This window comes from Ornithodoros turicata, chromosome 2 (genome assembly GCF_037126465.1).
Source record: "Ornithodoros turicata isolate Travis chromosome 2, ASM3712646v1, whole genome shotgun sequence".
Classification (NCBI taxonomy): domain Eukaryota; kingdom Metazoa; phylum Arthropoda; class Arachnida; order Ixodida; family Argasidae; genus Ornithodoros; species Ornithodoros turicata.
In genome coordinates this window covers 6,974,875-6,997,224 of record NC_088202.1, presented here as the reverse complement: position 1 = coordinate 6,997,224, position 22,350 = coordinate 6,974,875, and the positions used below count along the sequence as shown (strand labels likewise).

General features: G+C 46.3%; 1 protein-coding gene across 2 annotated transcripts in view; it reads right to left on the bottom strand.

The window, feature by feature from the left end:
- Positions 1-22,350, bottom strand: part of LOC135385165 (protein O-mannosyl-transferase Tmtc3-like) — a 246,876-nt gene that overhangs the window by 74,366 nt on the left and 150,160 nt on the right. For both annotated transcript variants that reach the window (XM_064614347.1, XM_064614348.1), the window contains 5 exons: positions 21,708-21,844; positions 20,842-20,923; positions 17,624-17,726; positions 5,385-5,500; positions 5,157-5,305 (listed from right to left, as the gene is read on the bottom strand). In XM_064614347.1, coding sequence (XP_064470417.1) covers positions 5,157-5,305; positions 5,385-5,500; positions 17,624-17,726; positions 20,842-20,923; positions 21,708-21,844 — 587 coding nt within the window. The remainder of the gene's footprint in view (positions 1-5,156; positions 5,306-5,384; positions 5,501-17,623; positions 17,727-20,841; positions 20,924-21,707; positions 21,845-22,350) is intronic.

Below are 22,350 nucleotides of genomic sequence, written 5' to 3'. Positions count from 1 at the left end.
AGCTCCTGACCCACACCCTCCACTACCACCCGGACACGTTCGATGTTCTCGCGTTTCTTGGTCTGTCCCTAGTGACATAGTATCACTCACCGCTTCCAGCACCTCGCTGGGGAGGGGATCATGTTGCACTGCCAGCGGCTTCGTCAATGCCACAACGAGACGCATGGGTTTGTGGTGCGCGACGACAAAGTTTATCGGCCACCGCGCGCGCACCATCTGGCGCTCACGCAAATAAATCATTCTTTCGCCTGCCATCAACCTGTGTGGTTGTCTCCTACCTTTCCCCTTGTCGCGACAACTCACAAGTGGTGACCCGGACGTGATTCGAACGCCCCTTCGCTTCACTCATGGAGGATTCACCAGCCACTTCGCACATTAACCATGTCGCAGTTCAGCTGCTGCCCTTTTGGCCTGCGAACCCTTCCATCTGGTTTGTCCAAGCCGAGCGCCAGTTCCAGCTCGCAGGTATAACAACACAGGCTACTAGATACCAGCATGCCGTCTCCTCTCTACCACCTGAGGTCGCCTCCGACGTTGCCGACATTCCGTGCGCACCGATGGGCACAACATCTTACGACACCTTAAAAGCAGCATTCATCAAACGCACTACGGCCTCCGAACGTCGGCGTTTCAACAACTGTTGTCAGGCGAGGACCTAGGGGACAGTTCCCAATTCCTGCGCCACTTGCACGGCCTCCTCAGAGATCGGGCAGCCACCTTTGACGAATCTTTTCCGAAGGAACTTTTCCTCCAGCGTCTGCCTTCGGCGGCACAAACGATCTTGGCGACCGCTTCGACCCTCTCCCTCAGTGAGTTGGCCCTGCACGCGGACGAAATTATGGAGGTCGCCCAACCCTCCGTTTGCGCCCTCGCCCCATCGGCAAGTCATGGGCTCTCTCCGCCGCCTAGGAATGAGTGCTCTGCGTTCCCGGCGCAACCTGAACCGCCTCAATCTGACCTCGACTTACTAAGGGCCGACATCCAGAGCCTGAGCAGTCTCGTGGCATCCGTCAGCCCCCATGATCGTTCCTCTGGGCCACGCGCGCAACTTCATCGCCGAACGCGCTGGCCTCGCGCCAACCGCAGGCGCAGAACATCTCCATCGCCGGCATTCCAGCGTCACTCGAACCCATCCACGTTCTGCTGGCACCACTGGTCTTTCGGCGCTCAAGCCCGCAACTACACGCCCCCTTGCTTCTGGCCGGGAAACGCCCCCGGGAAGCGCTAGAGGCGGCGAGCGCCCCCCTCTCACCGCGACGTCCAGGCCGTCTTTTCTTCGTGCTCGACCAGACGTCCCAGCGCCGTTTCCTCGTAGACACTGGGACCGAAATCAGCTACGTGGTCAGACAAGCTACGGAGCCCCATTTACCACCTAACTGCAGTTAACAACACGGGCATACCAGTCTACGGTGAGCGGTCGCTCACTTTGAACCTCGGATTACGGCGACCTTTCCCTTGGATATTCAAGGTAGCAGCAATCGACCAAGCCATCATTGGGGCAGACCTTCTACAGCACTTCGGTCTGTTGGCCGACGTCGTCCGCAAGTCTTTAATCGACTCTACGACCAAGCTGCACGTCCTGGGCGTTGGTACATCCCCGCGCATCACCTTCCCTGCGTCGTCTCTCTCAGCTCTTCAGTCTCCCTTCGCGGCAGTACTCAGCGAGTTCCCATCTCTATCGCTGCCTCCGGACTGGACCCAGCCCGTACGTCATGACGTCGTTCATTACATCCAGACGTCGGCCTTACCGGTTCATTTCAGGCCTCGTCGACTCGCCCCAGAGAAATGGAAAATCGCTCGTAGCGAGTTCGATCACATGCTGCAAATTGGGATCGCTCTGCCGTCTTCCAGTGATTGGGCTTCACCACTCCACATGGTCCCTAAGAAGACCGGGGACTGGCCCCCATGTCGAGATTATCGCGCCTTAAATCTTGCAACCAAACCTGACCGATACCCCCTACGGAACCTTCACGACTTCACCATGAACCTTGCTGGCACGAAATGGTTCAGTAAGTGGACCTGACAAAGGCATACCACCAGATTCCGGTGGCCCAAGAGGATATCCACAAAACCGCTATCATTACATCTTTCGGCTTATTTGAATTTATGCGTATGCCATTTGGCTTGATAAACGCGGCACAAACCTTCCAACGCTTTATTGACTCTATCCTACGGGGCCTGCCTTTCGTGTTCGCATACATGGACGACCTTCTCATCGCCAGCGAAATGGAAGAGCAGCATTACCAACATCTTCGCGAGGTGTTTGGCCACCTCGAAAGTCACGGCGTCGTGATCAACGTTCGCAAATGTGAATTCGGCAAGTCATCCTTGGAATTCTTAGGACACCGCGTGTCAGCGGATGGCATATCCCCACTCTCACACAAAGTCAAGGCCATCAAGGACTTCCCCGCACCTACGTCACTACGCCAGCTCCGTCGTTTTTGTGGGGCTCGTCAACTTTTTTTCGCCGGTTTGTTCCTCTTGTGCGTCTCGACTCCGGCCCCTGGAAAACCTCCTCAAAGCGCCACGCTCTCCATCCCACGCAATTCCCTAGAACGACAGTCACCAACGGCTTTTCTAGCCATCAAGCACGCCATTGCCAATGCCACGCTCCTCGTTCACCCACGGCACGAGGCTCCTCTCTCTCTCTTTGTAGACGCGTCAGACCAGGCAGTCGGCGCCGTTCTTCAGCAGGAAGTCGACGGGCAGCGCCAAGCCGGTGTTTTTCTTCTCCCGCAAGGTGTCGTCCACGGAGTCACGCTATAGTGCGTTCGGGAAGGAGTTGCTAGCTGCATATTCTGCGGTCCGGTACTTTCGTCACTTCCTCGAAGGTTGAGAGTTCGGAATATGGACCGACCACAAGCCGCTCGTTGTCGCCTTCACATCTGCCGGATGGAACTACTCCCCTCAAGAAATCCGCCACTTGGCATACCTCGCGGAATTTTCGACGGACCTACGCCACATCAGGGGGACCTGCAATACCGCAGCAGACGCTCTCAGCCGCATCCATTCCCTTGTGGACACGCCTGTCCTGAGCGTCGACCTCATAGCGAAGGCCCAGGAAGCTGACCCCGAAATCCAAAGGCTGCGCTTATCTCCCTCTTCAGCTTTGTAGCCGCGCGACATCATGTTCCCTGGGACCAGCGTCCGGGTGCTCTGTGACACTACAGCCCCTTCCCCGCGCCCTATCATCCCTCTCGCGCTGCGCCCCGCTGTCTTCACCAACCTCCACGGCCTCGTCCATCCGGGAGTTCGGGCTACCATCAAGCTAGTGACTGACCGTTACATCTGGCCTAGTGCGCGTCAGGATCTCCGCCACTGGGTGCGGTCATGCGTTCCTTGCAAGCTGAGCAAATCCCATCGCTACACCCCCTTACCCTTGGGCAAGTTTCTTCCACCCTCGCGGCGTTTCTCCAAAATCCATCTGGATATCGTCGGTCCTCTACCTCACTCAGACGGCTACCGCTACTTGTTGACATACGTCGACCGTTTTTCACGGTCGCCTGAAGCCGCGCCCATGAAGGACTCCACCGCCCAAACCGTGGCTTCTACCTTCATGGCCACATGGGTAGCGTGCTTCGAAGTGCCTGACGAAGTCATCACCGACCGAGGCCCGCAGTTCGAGAGTCATCTTTTCCGGGCCTTCACGAAATTCCTAGGAACCGCCCGACTTCGAACCACTGCGTACCATCCTGCCTGTAACGGTCTGGTCGAACGGTTTCACCGGCACCTGAAGCAAGCCTTAATGCCCACGGCGATCGCAATCGCTGGAGAGAGTTCCTCCCTTTCGCCCTTCTGGGAATCGGGGCCGCCCTCAAACCCGACCTCGGCTGCTCGTCGGCCGAGATTGTCTATGGAGCGCCCCTCCGCCTGCCCGCAGACCACTTCACCTCAACGGAATCCTCCAGCACGGCCCCTACAGAATACGCCTGGCACCTTCAGAGGCTTTTCGCCGACTTACGAGCAACCCCGACACGAGCCGTTTCCACTTCTCCTTCCGATGTTTCCCCCGACTTGTCGAGTGCCACGCACATCTTCCTCCGCACCGACTCGATCCGCCGGTCCCTTTTTCTGGCCCGCATCGGGTCCTCAAGCTCGGTGACAAGACTTTCACCATCAACTTGAACGGTCGCCCGGAGGTCGTTTCGATCGACCGCATTAAGCCGGCGTTCGTCGAGCCGAGCTCTCCCATTTCCTGTAACCTGCATGATGTCGCCGCACCGCCTTCAGCTGCACCAGCGGCTTCCGAGACCGTCACCTGGGCTGACCGTTCGCAAACTCATCCCTTCGGTCCTCGTCGACCCTTTCTGCCCCTCACTATTCGCCACCTACCTCCCATCCTCAAACACCCCCGGTGCTCACCATCACCCCTTTTTTTTCTTTTTTCGGGGGGGAGGATAGTTGCGGTGCGCGACGACAAAGTTTATCGGCCATCACGCGCGCACCATCTGGCGTTCACGGCAATAAATCATTCTTTCGCCTGCCATCAACGTGTGTGGTTGTCTCCTACCTTTCCCCTCGTCGCGACAACCCACAGGTTTAGCTTGGAATCTGCTGGAATCAGGCTCGCACCCGAAACGATCCTCAGCTCTTTTTTTTTTTTTTTTTTTTGTTACGCCTACCGAACCAACGGAAAGTGCGATAAGGATTCCCCAACGTCCCAACGGCAGCCCGACGTTTTCGCCCAGCGTATACAACTCACTACACAGAATCCTATTGCTCAATAATACATCGCAAGAAAAGCCAGACGCTCGTTGGATTTCGATGTATTAGTTATTTATTATATTGTTACTACCTTTCAGTAACGTACTGGTCTACTGAGCCCAAGAATGCGGGTTCAATCCCAACTCGAGGAGGGTAGCAGCCCAGGGGATGGAAACGCGTGAATCTCGCGGAATCAATAGCAGTCACGAGGTTCGCGAAAATTAAGTCCTCGCGAAAATTACTGGTTATACCGTACTGTACTCATACTGCCCGATTTTACTCTAATGTACATGAAATGTACAATGAAATGAAGTCCGATATTTACCCTGAATTTTGGAAAAAAAACAAAAAAACATAAAACACACGGGGTATAACGTATCTCGTGTGCAGGATGGGATATGTTCTCACGTGAAAATGCAGTTTGTCTTTCGGAAAATAAAGATGTTACTCACTGGCTGAAGACTGGAGTATGAGGTCCATTGCAAAGCAGTCGCCACCACAGAACAAGAACTCCCGAGGCACCCAAAATACAGACACGGTAAACGGAATCTTTGGGAATCTTCCGTGGTTTCATAAATTTCTGTCCTCCCCACAAACATTGCTGTTGAAGGAAAAGTAGATCGTATATGCAATTGACGAATAAAATGGACGTGTATATTACGTGCATGCGATGGCTTTACCTTGTGAGAAATAAGGTCGAAAATACAGCAAACTGCTAGTACTGTAAGGCCCTGTTCCTTGCACAACATGGCAGCAGCAGCGAGGGACACTGTGGTCAGGCACTGTCGCCACAGCGCTGAAAGCACAAATTAAGTCATAAGCAGCAACTAAAAGGTTCAGAAACACTGTTGCGATACTCACCAATTCGAAAGAGTGAAACATTAGGTATAGATAGAAACACAATTGAAAAACCCAAGGCGCCGTGGCTAAGTTTACTGCAGCGCTAGAATAATGCACAAGAAACCTTCAATTCCTCGTTACATCGCTTCGCTATCCTTTCTAGGATATGCTACCTCCCGCATAAAACCCCTATAGTGTGAACATTAGAACACTAAAGTTGTGGCCCCCTATTCTGCGCTACGCACTAAGAGGAGGACCCAATTGAGTAACGTACTCCGCGTAACAACAAATAATAGAAAAGCAAGGGCCCCACGCTACCAAGAAACCACAACACGGAACAACATCATTTTCAAACGGCAGATACGTACGTGATCAGGTAAAGCTATCAGCTAAAAGTATTGCGGCTGCCTGGATACATCCGTAGTAAGCCATCATGAAACATGAACACCGCTGTGTTGAACATTTTCCGCTTCCAACTCCGGGTTGGATATATTATTCACTGCTCGTGAAACGTATTATTATTCTTATGTTGTTCGGAGCTTCGACTTGCAGCAACATTCGAAGGAAATGGCGTATTCATCGCAAGGACAGGCGATCGGAACACTTTTCCAGGAGTGATCACTCGTTAATGGACGGACTTAGCTGCCCAAAGACGTGATGCTGAAGAATATCTTAGAATTAAAGATACCACATGATAGTGGGATGGTGGGTTCGAATCTCACTGCTAGTGCCTTTACCTCAACTGTTATCGTTCAATATACGAGTGCATACGTCCATGTATATTCAACTCAATATGTGAACATCAGGTAGCGCTCTGTCGCAGAAGGCAGATATAGCGCGTACATGACTTGTATGGGTTGTGCTCAATGACTTAATGCATGGTTCTGGATACTTTGAAGCATATAGGAAAGTCTCTAACAGAGCTTAGCAGCAAAATGGCATCAACTGAACATAAAGTAACCGAGCTAGAGTCCCTCAAATCAGCCCTCACTGAGACTTCCGAAAGGTTCGCCCCTCTTGAGGCCTCAATTGCTACACTGATTAGGAAGACTGATGACCTGGAGAGTCGCTCTAGACGAAATAATATCATTATTCATGGCATCAGTGAGAACAGTTCTGAGACACCTGATAGCCTCCTTCGCACTGCAAGAGACGATATTTTCCGCGACATCCTGAACGTGAGTGTTGGCAGCATTGAGCGCATTCATAGGATCGGGAGGAAGCGTGATGACAGACCACGTCCGACAATTTTGAAATTGTATAATTCCTCTGAGAAATCCGACGTGATGCGTAACTGCTTTCGCCTCAAGAGCACACAGTATTCGATTAAAGAAGACTACACTAAGCGAGTGCAGATGATACGCAAAAAGCTGTGGGATAGTGCGGTTGATGCTAGGCGACAGGGCAGCAGGGTCCGCCTTGTTTTTGATAAACTCTTTATTGATGATGAGGTATATGTTTGGAACGAATCCACCGACAAACGCCAGATGGTTGACGGACGGTCAGTTGCTCCCGTTTCTACGAGTGACTCTCGTGTTACCAGATCAAAATCGCGTCGTGACGGGATAAACTGTCCGGACGCTGGCCCTTCTGCCAGCGCATGACCAACTCTCCCAAACTTAAATGTGCTTTTTTGCAACATCCGTAGCATTATGAATAAAAGAGACCACTTGCACTCGCTTATCGAAAATTGTGAAACTGATATCTTAGTACTAACTGAAACATGGTTGCATCCGAATATATCTGACAACGAGTTACTTCCCGGCTTTGTGTATGTACGTTGTGACCGCCCTAATCGCAGGGGCGGCGGTGTGTTACTAGGCTTTAGGAGTGACATTCCGTTCACTCCCCTTCCTCCCTTGAACAAACTTGAAATGTGTTGGGCTTGTGTTTGTTTACCATCTGTTAGATTTCTTATTGGCGTCTCTTACCGTCCCCCTGACCTTGATTGTTTCAACTATGAGCTGAGCGCTGCACTCGCAAACCTTGTGGAACGTTTCCCGTCTTATCCTGTTCTCTTGATGGGCGATTTTAACTACCCCAGCATTAACTGGGCGCATCCTGCTTATCAAGTACACCTTCCCCCATCAGAACGGGATTTTTTAGATACGTGCCTGAGCTTTAATCTAGAACAAATGATCCTTTTCCCTACTAGAGTATCTCTTTCCTCAGCTTCCTGCCTCGACCTTGTACTAACGTCTAGACAAGACATCATTTCCAACTTGCGCTCATTTGATGGCTTAAGTGATCATAAGTTTATCTCTTTTTCTATTTGTGCGGCACTATCCGTTCTCATACACGACGCAAAGTCATTAAGAACTTTAACGCTGCCAACTTCGAAGCTTTCAATACTGAACTGTCTTTATTGAACTGCCACACACTCTCATTGCCTGCCAGCGGTACGAAGTCCACCGATCGAGTCTCCGGCGCCGCCTTGCTCATCTAGGCTGCCGAGAGCTTTCCCTCGCGGTGCTACTTGGCCCTACCCAGCACGCTGAAGTCACGTCTGCGCTGACACGATTCCTTCGGGAATCTAAACTCCTGGACATTCTCTGATGCGCAACGATTAGTGAAGGAGCTGTTACCTATTTATTTATTTATTGTATTTTTTTATAATTTTCTGTACCCCAGCTGTTTTCTTCTGTTTGCTTGAAAGCATTAGGGAATAGCAAGCCCACACCGTGGCTAACCTTTCCCTTTCCTTCTTACTTTGCATTAAACATATTCCCCCCCCCCCCCTGTCTTTATTTTTCGATGACTTCGCTGTGGACTTTAACACGCGATCTGTTGAACACAACTGGTGCTTGTTCAGGAAGAAGCTCAGGGAACTGGAATCGATTCACATACCCACTTGTTCTGTCCCCTCCTCGGATTCAGCTCCCTGGTACAGTGCTACTGTTAGGCGACTTCGTGCCAAGAAGAAGCGATTATTCCGTTTGGCTAAAACTTCTAACTCTTCTCGTGCTTGGAATCGCTATTATTCAGCTGAGAAAAAATTTACGAAGTGTGTAAAGCAGTCTAAAGCTTCCTTCTATAACCACACGTTGCCATCACTCCTAGAACACCAACCAAAAAAATTTTGGCGAACTATTTCCCCACGTGTTGTTACCCCTACAAGGCTGCTTGACAGTACTGGTGTGATGGCCCCGGATGAAGATTGTTGCTCTATCCTAAACCGATACTTTGCGTCGGTATTCACACGTGAGGACCTTACACTTATGCCTTCATCCCCCTGCTACAACTTCCCCCGGATGGAGGGCCTATCCTTTACCTACCGCGGTATATTAAAACTAATTGATAACAGTAAACTTTACTCCTCCTGCGGTGCCGATGGAATATCATCCAAAATCCTAAAAAACACTAAACAGGTCTCAGCCAAGTTTTTAACGCTTATATTTAATCACATTCTACGGGGGATATCCCATCCGACTGGCTTATTTCGAAGGTAATTCCGATTTTCAAGTCTGGCGAAACAGTGAAACCTCATAACTACAGGCCCATCTTGTAAATTTTGTACCTATACCTTGTAAATTTTTTGAGCATATAATAGTGTATCACTTAATGACGTTCCTTGAAACAAATGAGTTCTTCTACCCTTTCCAAAATCGGTTTCGGCGTGGCTATTCATCCGAATCCCAACTGCTTGGTCTAACACATGACTTATTGAGCAGCATGGATGGCGGATGCCAGGTTGATGCAATATTTATTGACTTTGCTAAAGCATTCGACAGGGTCCCACATGCTCGCTTAATATCAAAACTTTCCGGATTGAACATCGACCCGCTCGTCCTTACGTGGATACGGAACTTTTTGAGTAACAGAAATCAATTCGTGTTGGTTAACAATTCCCCGTCCTCATTAGACCGAGTGACTTCCGGAATCCCTCAGGGTTCGGTTGTTGGCCCCCTATTATTTCTCATTTACATTAATGACCTTCCATCTGGATTGACATCTCGTATTCGCCTATTTGCTGATGATTGCGTCATTTATCGTTATATATCAAGTTCGTCAGAACAAATTGCACTCCAAGATGACCTTCATAAGATCGCTTCCTGGTGCTCCTCGTGGCAGTTACCTATTAACGCCGATAAATGTAAGTCAATGTCGTTCACGCGGTCCACCCCCACAATGTTTCAATACTCTTGTGGTTCGTCTCTGCTTGAACACGTTACCTCATATAAGTACCTCGGGATTCATCTAAGTAGCAAGCTTTCTTGGTCTCATCACATCTCTCAGACTATAGCTGCCGCTAATCGAACCTTGGGATTCCTTCGGCGGACTCTGAGACTGGCCCCAGTGTCGGTGAAAAAGTTAGCCTATACGACATTCGTGAGGCCAAAGCTTGAATATGCCGCGGCGATATGGGACCCTCATCAGGCGTACCTCATAGACTCTTTGGAGGAGGTTCAAAACCGGGCCGCCCGGTTCATAGCCTGTGACTATCGTTCCGACAGCAGTGTCTCTGCCATAACATTGAAGCTCGGTTTAACCACATTGACCCTTCGTCGTAGGATTTCTGCCCTGCTACTTTTTCACAAAACCTTCCACAATAGCTTCCTCTACTCCTCTATACTGCTGCCCCCTAGCCATATATCTCACCGTGTGGATCATGTGTTTAAGGTTAGAGAATACCGATGTAATACTCAGCGTTTTTCCGAGTCTTGTGTTCCACGAACTTCACGTTGGTGGAACGATCTTCCTCGTGACATTGCTACAATTAGTGATCATTTGACTTTTAAGCAAGCAATCCACGATTTATTCTGCTCGCCCTAGTTAATCCTCTTCTTACTCATAACTTTTCGCGCTTTGCTGTTTGTGCCTTGTGACCTGTACAGATATTTTTGCCCATTGTATTTTATGCGATGTATCACGTGCCTGACTTTTTCTTATGTTCATTTGCCTCCTTTGTTCTGTTATGTTCCACTCCGTCATGTTGTACCCGCTCTGCGGGCCTTTGACGTACATACAATAAATAAATAAATATCTGAAAAACATATACCGGCAAAATGTAAGGTAGTTAGGAAAAATCTGGCAAACATGGTTTTAGATCTAAGGAATAAAATTAGCGTGCGCTTTGGCTGCACGTAGATCATATGTTTGTAAGTGCTCTTACAAACATCTGGTTTTGGATCGTTCGTTGGGTCGTAACCGAGAAGTCGGCCGGAAATCCAGTACCCCGATGACTGGTTTACGGGTTAAGCAACTCGAGGAAAAGTTGTTCCCTAATTCCCGTTCTGTTACGAGGTTTACTTGGTTCGTTCTCCTTTGTGTCGAGATTATCTGCCCGCGCGACAACGAAGGGTGGCCCTGTTTACCCAAACCGACTGTACATGCAGGATTATTCCACTTACCGATGCGCAAAACATTCGTGTAAAGCTGGTAAACTCCATGCTACTCCCAGAGGCACCTCAGCATTTCAGTCTCTGAAGTAGTACCCTAGTTAGTGACTCTACTCGAAATGAGGACATTTTGAGATGGGCCATTTCCCAGTTCTACTTGGAGAACGGATTGTTTTTTTTTTTTCTGTAACTGATACTTCCTCTCTTGCTCAAGCAGGCCGATGTTTTGTGTAAAGGGTAGCTACGTGTTGCAACGCTGACACTGAGATGGGATACGAGCGAAGGCTGGCTATCAAGTAAAAACACGTACGAGTATCAAGGTGTTCATGTCGCCAAGTGATCGTGCCAGAGATGTCGTTGTCTGCGAGGTCTGCCGCATAACAGGAAGCGTCTCATTCTTTTTCTATTGTTTCACAGCTGTCCCTTTTTATTAGGGATGTGCCAACCGAATCCGCGAATCCATGAATCCTCGAATCCTAGGCAGGGATTCGAGATTCGCGAATCCGAATCCCATCGCCCAAAACAGCGAATCGAATCTTTCGAATCCACCGACCACGTTTGTTTGTTTCTTTTTCAAGTTGGCGCCTCCGGTCTCCACAGAGAGCCTCATTGGCCGACAGGTGTTTTCTTGTTTGTTTGTTTACATTTCTCTGGACTGAAAGAGTTTAGACAGGAACTGTTACATTACAAGTTTAAAAGCAACCTGGTTTTGCTTTTGATTATTCCATAGTTTTATGGAAATAATTCAGACTTGAGAATTAATGCGTTTCTTGTAGTCGATGAAGAACATGTTAAATAAATTGCGTTTAAGAAGAACTATATTTTCTCCTGAAACTAAAGCATTATATGTTTTTCACTAAACAAAGGTATTATATTCCTCTTCAAAGCACTTTTCACTAGAAGTGTTTTTCTTTTCAGTCTTTTAAATCTCTTCTTAAAAAAGGATTCGAAAGATTCGAGATTCGTAAGATTCGGGGATTCGTTGAACCTTCCCTGGATTCAGATTCGAAAAATTCTGGATTCGTCCCATCTCTCCTTTTTATATATGAACTCGGTCGTAAACAATAAACTGATGATTCTCAGAAAACCCCACGACGATGGATTGACAGACATACCCTTGATGTGCCACAAAATAAACTCCGGATATCCGGTCCAGGGTGTCGAACGGAACCCGAACGGAAAACCTATACGAACCGAACCGGAACCCGTACCGCAATTTTCACGACACTATTGAACCCGAACCGGAACATAACCGAAAGTATTAATAACGGTAACCGGTTCGCAACAAAACGGTTCCGATATAAAAGAAAGAAAAAAGGTCCACTCGTACAGCAGCTATGACAGTTGCTTCGACGTTGTGTTTCGACTTTTGATATTGTTCCTGTATTTTTCAGGTGAGCATACACAAACATTTCATATCTTCTCTGTTGCTTGCTGCTGCCGAGAAACTGTACCTACTGTATAGATAAGTGCTTCACTGTAATACATAGAGTTTGTCGAGGATTCTGTTATGGACAAGGAAGGCATGGGCAAGGAGGCGAAACAAAGCAAGGACTACTCAAAGCTTGTTGAAGAGCTAAAACGAGAGTTGAAAAACGAGTTTAAGGATGTCAAGGATACCCTTGAACGAGACATGCGTAGGAACTTCAGAGACTTAAAGCAGAGTATGACATACATGAATGGAACGTTCGACGGCATCCGCAAAACGATGTAAACCATTCTTGAGGAGAACACTGAAAACTGAGAACGAGCACTTGCGAAAGCTCTGTGCAGAGAACAGGGTACAGTTAAAGAGCAGTGATATCCGGATTACAGAACTGGAACAGTACTCCAGGAACCGAAATGTCGAAATAAAAGGAATACCCCCTGGTGAAGTTAGAGACATCCTGGAACTTATAGGAAAGATCGGTGTTGCTGTCAATGAGTCCATAACGGCAGATGACGTAGAAATATGTCACTCGCTATCAGTTAAAAACACGGATTCGAGAAATATCATAGTACAGTTCAAATCCAGGCAGAAAAGGGATGCCGCGTGATTGAAAAAGCGCGTTCAAGGCGAATTAGATGTGCAGGTATCGATATCTCAAGTCAACTGCCAATATTTATCAATGAACATCACTGTCCATCTTTAAAGCGAATTATCGGTGCAGCTATCTCGCTGAAAAAAGACTGGGGTGGGGCGGGGCGGGGGGGGGGGGGGCAAAATTCATCAGGCATGGACTAGGAATGCGAAAGTGTATGTAAGAGTGCGCGAAAACATGACACCCTCTGTCGTCTCCCATATTGAAGGTCTTAAATCGCTTTGTACTTAGTATATCTCTAATTCCACGTGCTATGCATAATCTGTTCTCAGGAGGCACAGGAGTGTTCAGGTCACTTTTTACCTGACGATTTCGCGCTGCATTGCAACAGGTTTAGAAAATGTTTTAGTATTTTTCATTTAAATTGTCGTTCAGCATCGAACAAAGTTGATGAACTGTCTGCATTGTTTGAGACTCTGAGTTTTCAGTTTGATGTCGTTATATTGTCCGAAACCTGGTACAATGAAAGTTCTTCTATGTTCATGTTACCGGACTACCAACATGTTTTCTTAAATAGACCAAATAGATTAGGTGGCTGTGTTTCTATTTAGGTACATCGCGGGCTAGACACATGTGCAGTTCTCCCAGATTTTTCTCTCACAACAGGAAATCATGAAATGTTAACAGTAGTGAAAGATAAATTACTTTTTTGTGTTAGGTACCGTTAACCAAATGGGAACATAGGCGATTTTATAACGTTTGTTGAAAAACTTTTTTCCTTTGCGGAACATTCTTGGCGCTGATTTAAACCTAGACGAAAATGTTACGTCCCCATTACACGATAGTTTTGAACAAATGATTCTCTCCTACAATATTTTAAACAGTGTTACGCTCCCGACACGAATCACTGCTCTGACTTCAACCTCCATTGATGTTATATTAACGAATGCTATTACGAAAACCTGTTTGGCGGGCACTATAATGACTGATGTCAGTGACCACTTATCGGTGTATTTAATATGTAACCTAAAAGCACATAGAGAGAAGGCACACAAAACAATAGTTATACAACCTATTACGGATGGATCCCTGAATTTGTTTAGACAAGATATTAGTTCTGTAAACGGGGATCCAGTGTTTAACGAAAATGACGTTAACCGCTGCTACGCACTCTTTAGTAAAAAATTCATAAGTATCTATAAAATACATTTTCCTTTTGTTAAAAGAACCATATAAACAAAAATTAGAAAGCCTTGGATAACCCCAGATTTGCATAGCATGATAAAAGAGAAACCCCGGATGTTTCATGACTTTCTTCAAACCCGTGAAAGCGAAAAACTGCAAAAATTTCGTCGTTTCCGGAATGAAGTTACTTCTACTCTAAGAAAGGCAAAGACTGATTACTACTTGCAAAAATTCAACCAGGCGTCGAAACGCAGCGATCTTGTGTGGAAAATGCTAAATGATATTTTAAATAGAAAGCGCCACGAAGAATGCGATAACATTGAGCTTAACGACAGGACTTTGTCTGCCGAAGAAATGGCTAATCACTTTAATGAATTCTTTGTGAATTGAATTATGGAGAATCCAAAGAACGGCGCAAATGATTCCTTAAGAAATGATGTCAATGAATCGATTTTCTTGTATCCGACAGATGCTATGGAAATAACCAGTATATATGCATTAATTAGCAATTCGAAAAGCTGTGATATTGCTGGTCTTCAAATACGGCCCATCAAATATGTTATTGATGTAATAGCTCCAGTTCTTGCCTTCATCTATAATTTGTCATTGCAGAGTGGCATTTTCCCTACAGAGTTGAAAAAGGCTAAATTTCAATAATCAATAAAAGTGGTGATAAGAATGAATTATCAAATTACCGTCCAATATCAGTCCTCCCAATGTTTTCTAAAGGCCTGGAGAAAATAATATACGTTCGCTTGGCAAAATTTCTAGACCGACATAGTGTAATAGTTTATCAGTAATATGGCTTCCGGAAAAATAAATCAACAGAAATAGCCTTACTGAACCTAAAAGGGATAATCATTAGAAATTTTGAGACAAAGAGCCTAAACCTAGGTGTCTTTGTAGATTTCCGAAAAGCATTCAACTGCATGAATCATAATGTATTGGCCGGCCACACACACACACACGCACAGATAGACAGATAGATAGATATTGGATGGTGATGGGGTGGGCGATTCACCACCGCTGAGGCGGTACACTGCCCTATTTCGCGTTGGGGGAGGATGAAGGGATGATGATGGGGCTTTCAAAGAGCCTTCGCCACACCAGTGGAGCACAAGTACTCCGCCAGAAGACGAAGGCCCTGCGTCTGGTGGGCAGCGTTCGACCACGGACGGAGGATCTTCGCTAGGTTGAACGGCCGCTGTAATGTATTGGCCAAAAAACTAGACTGGTACGGCATTCGTGGTATTCCACTGAATCTAATAGCATCTTACCTAAGCTTGCGTGAGCAGGCAGTTGTAATAAATAACAACCCGTCTAATCTTGCATGTGTCAAATGAGGGGTTCCACAAGGCAGCATATTAGGCCCTTTACTTTTTAATATATACATTAATGACATAGTCAACATTCTTCCAATAATTAATAGCACTTCCAGATTGGATATTATTATTATGTACGCAGATGATACAACATTACTTTTTTCCGGGCAATCAATAACAGAAATTGAAGCACTAGCAAATAACGTCTTGCAGACTTTGAAACCTTGGTCGGATTGCAGTTCATTGCGTATCAATACAACCAAAACGAAAACAATGCTTTTTCGCCCGAAAAATAAAGTTGTTAGTGACAATGTTACACTCTACCATGATAATAAAAAGCTCGAGACAGTATCTTCCTTTAAAACTTTAGGAATGATATTTTCAGACATTTTAAGTCGGAACATGCACGTAAAATACGCTACAGAGAAACTAGCTGGCGTAAATGGAATATTAAGCAGGTATCGTTATTTCTTACCAAAAAACGAAAAATTCCAGATATATATAATTCTTTATTTTTCTCGAGGTATAAATACTGCTTCCTAGTTTGAGGTACAACTACTGCCGGGAATATAAATGAAATGCAAGCGGTACAGAAGAGAGCCTTGAGAGTGGTTGCTGGCATCGGTTCTTATTTACGTAATGTAGATTTATTTAAATATTACAGTGTCATTCCAATATCCAACTTCTATAAGTACCGATTAACACTGATGCACTCAGCATGTACTCGTAATAATAACGTCAGCTTCCTAAAAGTATGTAACTTAAATAAACGAGTATCGAATTATTCATTTCGTAATGAGCAGTGGTGTACACCTTTGTGTAGAACGAACTACGGCAAACAATCCCTACAGTATACATCGGCTTAAATTTTTAATCAATATGTCAGAATTACACCGGATCCTTTATTAATCACAAAAAAGAAGCTCACTAACTTCATTCTAAACATGGATTAATCACTTTACCCTCATTGTATGCAATTTTGTTGCCTAGTTTGTTATTTTGTAATCTGCTAATTTGTATATCGTGATTTGGTATTGTTGTTGTTGTTGTTGTACTGTTGCTGTACGGTGTACATTGGGAGGGGAGCCTTAGCCTCCTCGGCTTTTTGCTTCCCATTCCAACGCAAGGAAAATAAATATATAAAAAAAGAAGGCATCATAAGAGTTCAAGAGCCTGTCAATCCACGAACTAGGACACATTGGTCTCCACATCATGGATTTCGCAAATTTTCACCTAGCAGTTAAACGAGAACGTATAGTAAGTATGCTTTCAGCGTCTTTTTTAACACGTTGAAGCGCAGTTGTCCTTGTGAGCGCCGCGGCTAGCGCCCCACACGCCCCACACACGCGCTGCTGAGTCTGCTCTTCAGTGAGAAGGTGCCACGCGTACGAATGAAGCAGGAATCGAGTAGGCCAGTTGTGTAGCTCTGTAGGACGAATATGTGATTAAGCAACGTGACAACCAACACGTGACACCCTTCACACGTGAGGAGTAAAAATTAAACGTCAGAGACACGAAAAGTGAAGAAGGAGCGTACACAGAACGGCGCCTCTTTGATTTGTCGTAAAAGAGATTTTAGGAACAGAAAGTAGCAGGACTACTCGCTGCGAGATCGACCTATAGGAGGCGACACCGTCACACTTCTAATGTGGATAACACGTGGGCCGATGTTCGGAGTTGATGGTTATTTTCCATAATTCTTGTTTATATTCACCGGAAGATCACTTGTGCCGCGATGGTACGATACTGTTCGGTTCCCTAATGATTCACTGCACTGCACTAAACTGAATGCGGAATAAATGTGTAAAAACAGACGACGCGTCCACACTACGATAGTTCTTCGTTCTCCGCAACGACCGACACCGTTCGATCTCGGAGCGAATACCGCTTGATCAGCGTTGACGCTTTTTGCAAGTGTTCATCCATTTCTCCTTTCTCTCGCTAAAGGGAGTACCTGACCACTAAAAACGTCAATGGAGACAACAGCAGTAAGCTATTAACCTACGCCTTTCCTGATAAAAGTATTTTTTGGGAGATATAAGATGGAAGCGTTGAACCGGTTCCCGAACTGGTTCAGGGCTGCGAACCGGTTTGTGAACGGGTTCGATTTTTGGCGCGGCTGGGCCGGACATGAAATCCAACCATCGCGAACCGGAACCGAACCCGTATTTTTTGCGGTTCGACACCCTGCTCAGGACAACATTCGACTTACCACACTGAATAGAAGCAACGTGTGCGCTGTAGATGTAGAAATATAAGGCACATAGGAAGAAAAGCGCGCACAGGAGTTCGGCGCGACCGACGACACTTGCCACCTGAAAGAGCAACAAAAAAGTCATTAGTTCCAGATAATAATTTAGTACTTCCCTCCCCCCCCCCCCCCCACAAGGCCGGTCCCAATAGTGGAATAATCATGAATATTGCCAATCTATGCAAACTACTACGTTTAAATAAAGGTGGGTGGAGTTACAAAGGAAGTAGGGACTTTTAATACATCAGAATTGCTCTATGAAAACGATGGGGAAAACAATGGGAGTTCTCAAATTCAAACACAGCAATGTGGTGGAAAACACTTGATAGCGATTGGTTAACCTGTCTTTCCAACCGTTATCGGGAACATCTTCTGATGTACTAAAACTAATTAATATGACAAGCAAGTGTTGGCACGGAATGAGCACCACAAATTTTTTGTCCACTGATTCATGCAGATCCGAGCCGCTGTTTCGCGATTCCAGGATAGTAGGCAAGCGTATGTTCAAAATTGGCAGGGATATCATAGAAGTGTGTCTGATAAAGGAACCAGGGGAAGCGTGCGACAGTTTTCCATCAGTTGATGTTTCAGACGCGGAAGTAACCCTTACGAAATGAGACTCATAAGTCTACTTCCTGTTTAGATTCCCGTCAATTCATTGTTTCCCCAGTGTCTTTAAACCACTATAACGTTCTAGATGGAAGTCAGTCTGTTTTGTAAGAAAACAAACACGTCTCTTGACGTTTTCTGCTACTCCTAATATAACCCCCCCCCCAAGAAAAAACAAAACAAAAAAAGACAGTTGGTCAGGCAGTCGTCTCATGCAGTGCTCTCTCCTCCTATGCCCTAGGAATTTTTATCATCCGGAGTTGTGCGTTAGAGTGAGTGCATGGAGGGCAAACGCAGAAAGGTAATCTTTGTTAGAAAGCGTAGTCGTGTTGTCGAGAGCGTGTTGTCGTGAACGGTGACGGGCCTTGACGTATACCACCCGCAGACATTTTGTCGAATGACGCCTTTCCACCTTTGCTTTTTAAGTTAGTTATACAATTTTATGACCGGTCATTCATTCATTCATTTATGATCGTCATCCCGCGGTCATAATGTAGGAGCCCAACGAACATTTTCGCAATCACGCGTATTTCCTATGGCGCAAACTTTTCTAAGCTTTAATGTGTGCAGCACCGAAAAAACTACGCCTCCGTCCACAAGCAGCATCAGGGTCCGTATAGAAATACCCTTTTCACAGTTGTCGTTAATTGCTAAAATAACTTCACTGCAGCTATCCGAAGGTTTCTACGCTTCTATAATGCTTTCAACACAATGCTCCCAGAAAAAAGCTAAGTTAGACATAGACAGTATGTGCAGGAGCGGGCGGCATTTGTTACATAAAAATTCTTTTATACAACGGAGACGAAGCCTAAGGGCGTGCTGTTGAAGTGTTCATTATGACTTCTACAGAATATGGTTCCAATGAAGTTGTCGGTAGTACAGTACCTGCCTGTCGCTTATACCTGTCTATGTCTATAGGGCACGCCATTGTCGGCCTCACAGAGGTGGGCAACGTTACGACTAACGCCCTGGGGAATGTACGTCCTCGGCCGACTTCTAAGGGAACTGTGCCGACATATGTCTGAAAGCGTCTGAGGAAAACCCAGGAAAAACCCCAGGCAGCACAGCCGGTAGCGGGATTCGAACCCGGGTACCTCACAGTCTCGACGTGACATGGCCAGCACGCTAACCACTGAGCCAGGCGAGCTGGTAGAACGGGTGGTGGCGTTGCAAAGTACACAGGGTGTCCCAGGAAACGTGTCATTGAAGTATAATAACAATATTTAAAAAACTACACCACCTAGGTCGGGCGGACAACGGCATTGGTTCTTATTCGTGTTTTTGCCACCTCCTGATGTGAACGTCATCTAACTTAAGTTTTACTATCTAATTATTACGAAGTGAAAATTTGCCAAGTGAAGGTCGCGTTTTTACCCCACCAATGTGAAGCGCGTGCCGAATTTGCTCAAGTTCGTGATAAATGACAGGAACATTGAGGAGTTATCCCATCAGAAAAGAAAAAAAAAAAAAAGCGGAACATCGTGCTTTTCGGAGCCTCCGGAGCATAGCGTACGAAGACTTTTTGAGAGCCTTTGTGCGGTCCGTCGAAAGGAGGTTCCTGAACCGAACCCACAGGGCGAGTCGAAAACGTGACAGTTCTTGAAATTTTGAGAGCAAAAGCATGATTTTTCTACTATCCCTGGGCAGCTGAGCATAGCAACCTCCTTTCGTCGGGCTGAAGGCGAGCAAAGGCTCGTCCAGCGCTATGCTCTGCCCGCTCCGGAAAGCATGATGTTCGCCTATTTTTTCCGATGGAATAGCTCCTCAATATACGCGTCAATTATCATGAGTTTGAGTAAACTCAGCACGCCCTTCACATTGGTGGGATAGAAAAGCGACCCTTACTTTGCAGATTTCCGAGTTCAGTTCGTAACAATTGACATAATAAAACTGAACGATGACATCCACATCATAAGGTAGCAGAAACAAAGTAAAAGCAAATGGTGTTGACCGCATGATTCTAGGTGGCGTAGATTTTTTAAATATTATAATTCAATGACATGTTTCCTGGGACACCATCAATATGAATTGACAGTAATCAATCAGTGACACAGATTGTGTAGAGACTGCGTATGGTTTCCGACGAAACCAACAAGGTACTATAATTGATTCGTTTGAAGTGGCTTACATCACGTTGTTGATCATCGATTTGACAGCTTCCTTTATCGTATCGTTTCCGTAGATTGCTGCGGATTTGCTAAAACTAACGAAAGTGCGCTTCTTTCTAAATGCCGTCGTCGTCCTTCATCTGTCGTAATGCTCTCGCATTTCATACGCGATTGGCAGTGCGCCAGAGAGTACAGTCATTTTTATTTTCTAGTGTATCTGCTGCCGGGTCTCATCCGTAATTTCTTTCTGATGAATGCGGATTTATTATTCTCAGTGCGCAGTTAATTAAGGTACTTTTTTTTTCAACTTCGTGAATATTTTCACAGAGCTAGGAATGCGTTCAAATTCAAAGATTTCTTGATTCCATAAGATATGTGTTTGTGTCTTGCCTGGATGGAGCTAGCCTCAGCTGATTCTTGTTGTAGGAATGCATGTTTACACGCTTCCGTGTGGTTACTTACCGCTTCCGTGTGTATGGGATGGACGGAGAAGAGCAGCGCAGCGAGGAAGCTGGTAAAGCTAGGAACAAGGCTCAGGCACGTCCTGAAAGATCACAAATATTTCATGCGTTGGCCTTCTCCTCCATTACTGGACTGACCTGTCCTTAGTTTCATTTCCGCCGCGTCATATTTACTTGCGATCAGGTTTTAGTACAAGTGGATGGTTGTTTACAAAACGCATGTTCGGAAGTACGACAGAGTAAATTGTTGCAAATGTTTCATGTACACCAGAAAACGTTAATATCGGATGCAACTAAGATCGTTTAATCGTGCAACTTCCTTACGAAAACGAAAGGAAAGTTAGGTAGCAAGCGAGCTGGTAGTGACGATCCATGACTTGAAAACCCGAGACGAGGTAGGGACAAAAACAGACACACACAAACACGGTCTCAAACTCAGCTCTATGCCGTGGCCAACCGAGGTGGCCACCCAAACCCGAGACGAGGTAGAGACGAAAACAGACACACACAAACACGGTCTCAAACTCAGCTCTATGCCGTGGCCACCCAAACCCGAGACGAGGTAGGGACGAAAACAGACACACACAAACACGGTCTCAAACTCAGCTCTATGCCGTGGCCAACCGAGGTGGCCACCCAAACCCGAGACGAGGTAGGGACGAAAACAGACACACACACACACGGTCTCAAACTCAGCTCTATGCCGTGGTCCATTCTGCAGAGCGAGAAGAGGGCTTGAAGCTGAATTTGAGACCGTGTTTATGTGTGTTTGTTTTCGTCCCTACCTCGTCTAGGGTTTTCAAGTCATGGTTCCTTATGAAACCAGCTCATTCATTAACAGATGGTGTGAGTAGCAGATTACAATACCTGTGGTATAATATGCAGACGAAACAGTGGAGGAGGACGTTTACAAGGTGGTATCCAAATGGTTCTAGTCCATGGACAGCGTAGTTTATACGATATGTCAGCACAGTCAGAGGACGATACGACTTGTGGCTCTCCTCCTGTACGCTTGTCAAAAGGGCAATACGTTAAACACGGTAAGAAGCAACATATGTAAATGTTATGCCCTGTCCATCGTACCAAGGTAAACCTGACGTCACTGAATAAGCTTCGCTTCAAAGCAACGAACATGACGTACAAATTAACGATGAAAGATGAAAGTCACTGAAAAGGTTAGCCAGCTGTAGGACTCGAACCCACATCTTCTGGATTGCCGGTCCAGGGCTCTACCAGTTGAGCTAAGCTAACACGCCTTCTCAGCGACTTCGTGTGGGTTCGACAGTGGGTTCGAGTCCTACAGCTGGCTAACCTTTTCAGTGACTTTAATCTTTCATCGTTAATTTATTAGGCAAATTGAGGCTTTGTATGTATTTGTCCCTTCTATGTTGTTCCAGCCTCAGAACATCAGTTCTTTCACGTTCTTTCATGAAGTACAAAGCCTGCCAGTATAAAGCCTACGGCTGCTAGCCTGGTTCTGCAAGCTTGGTCTCCTACACGGAACAGTGAT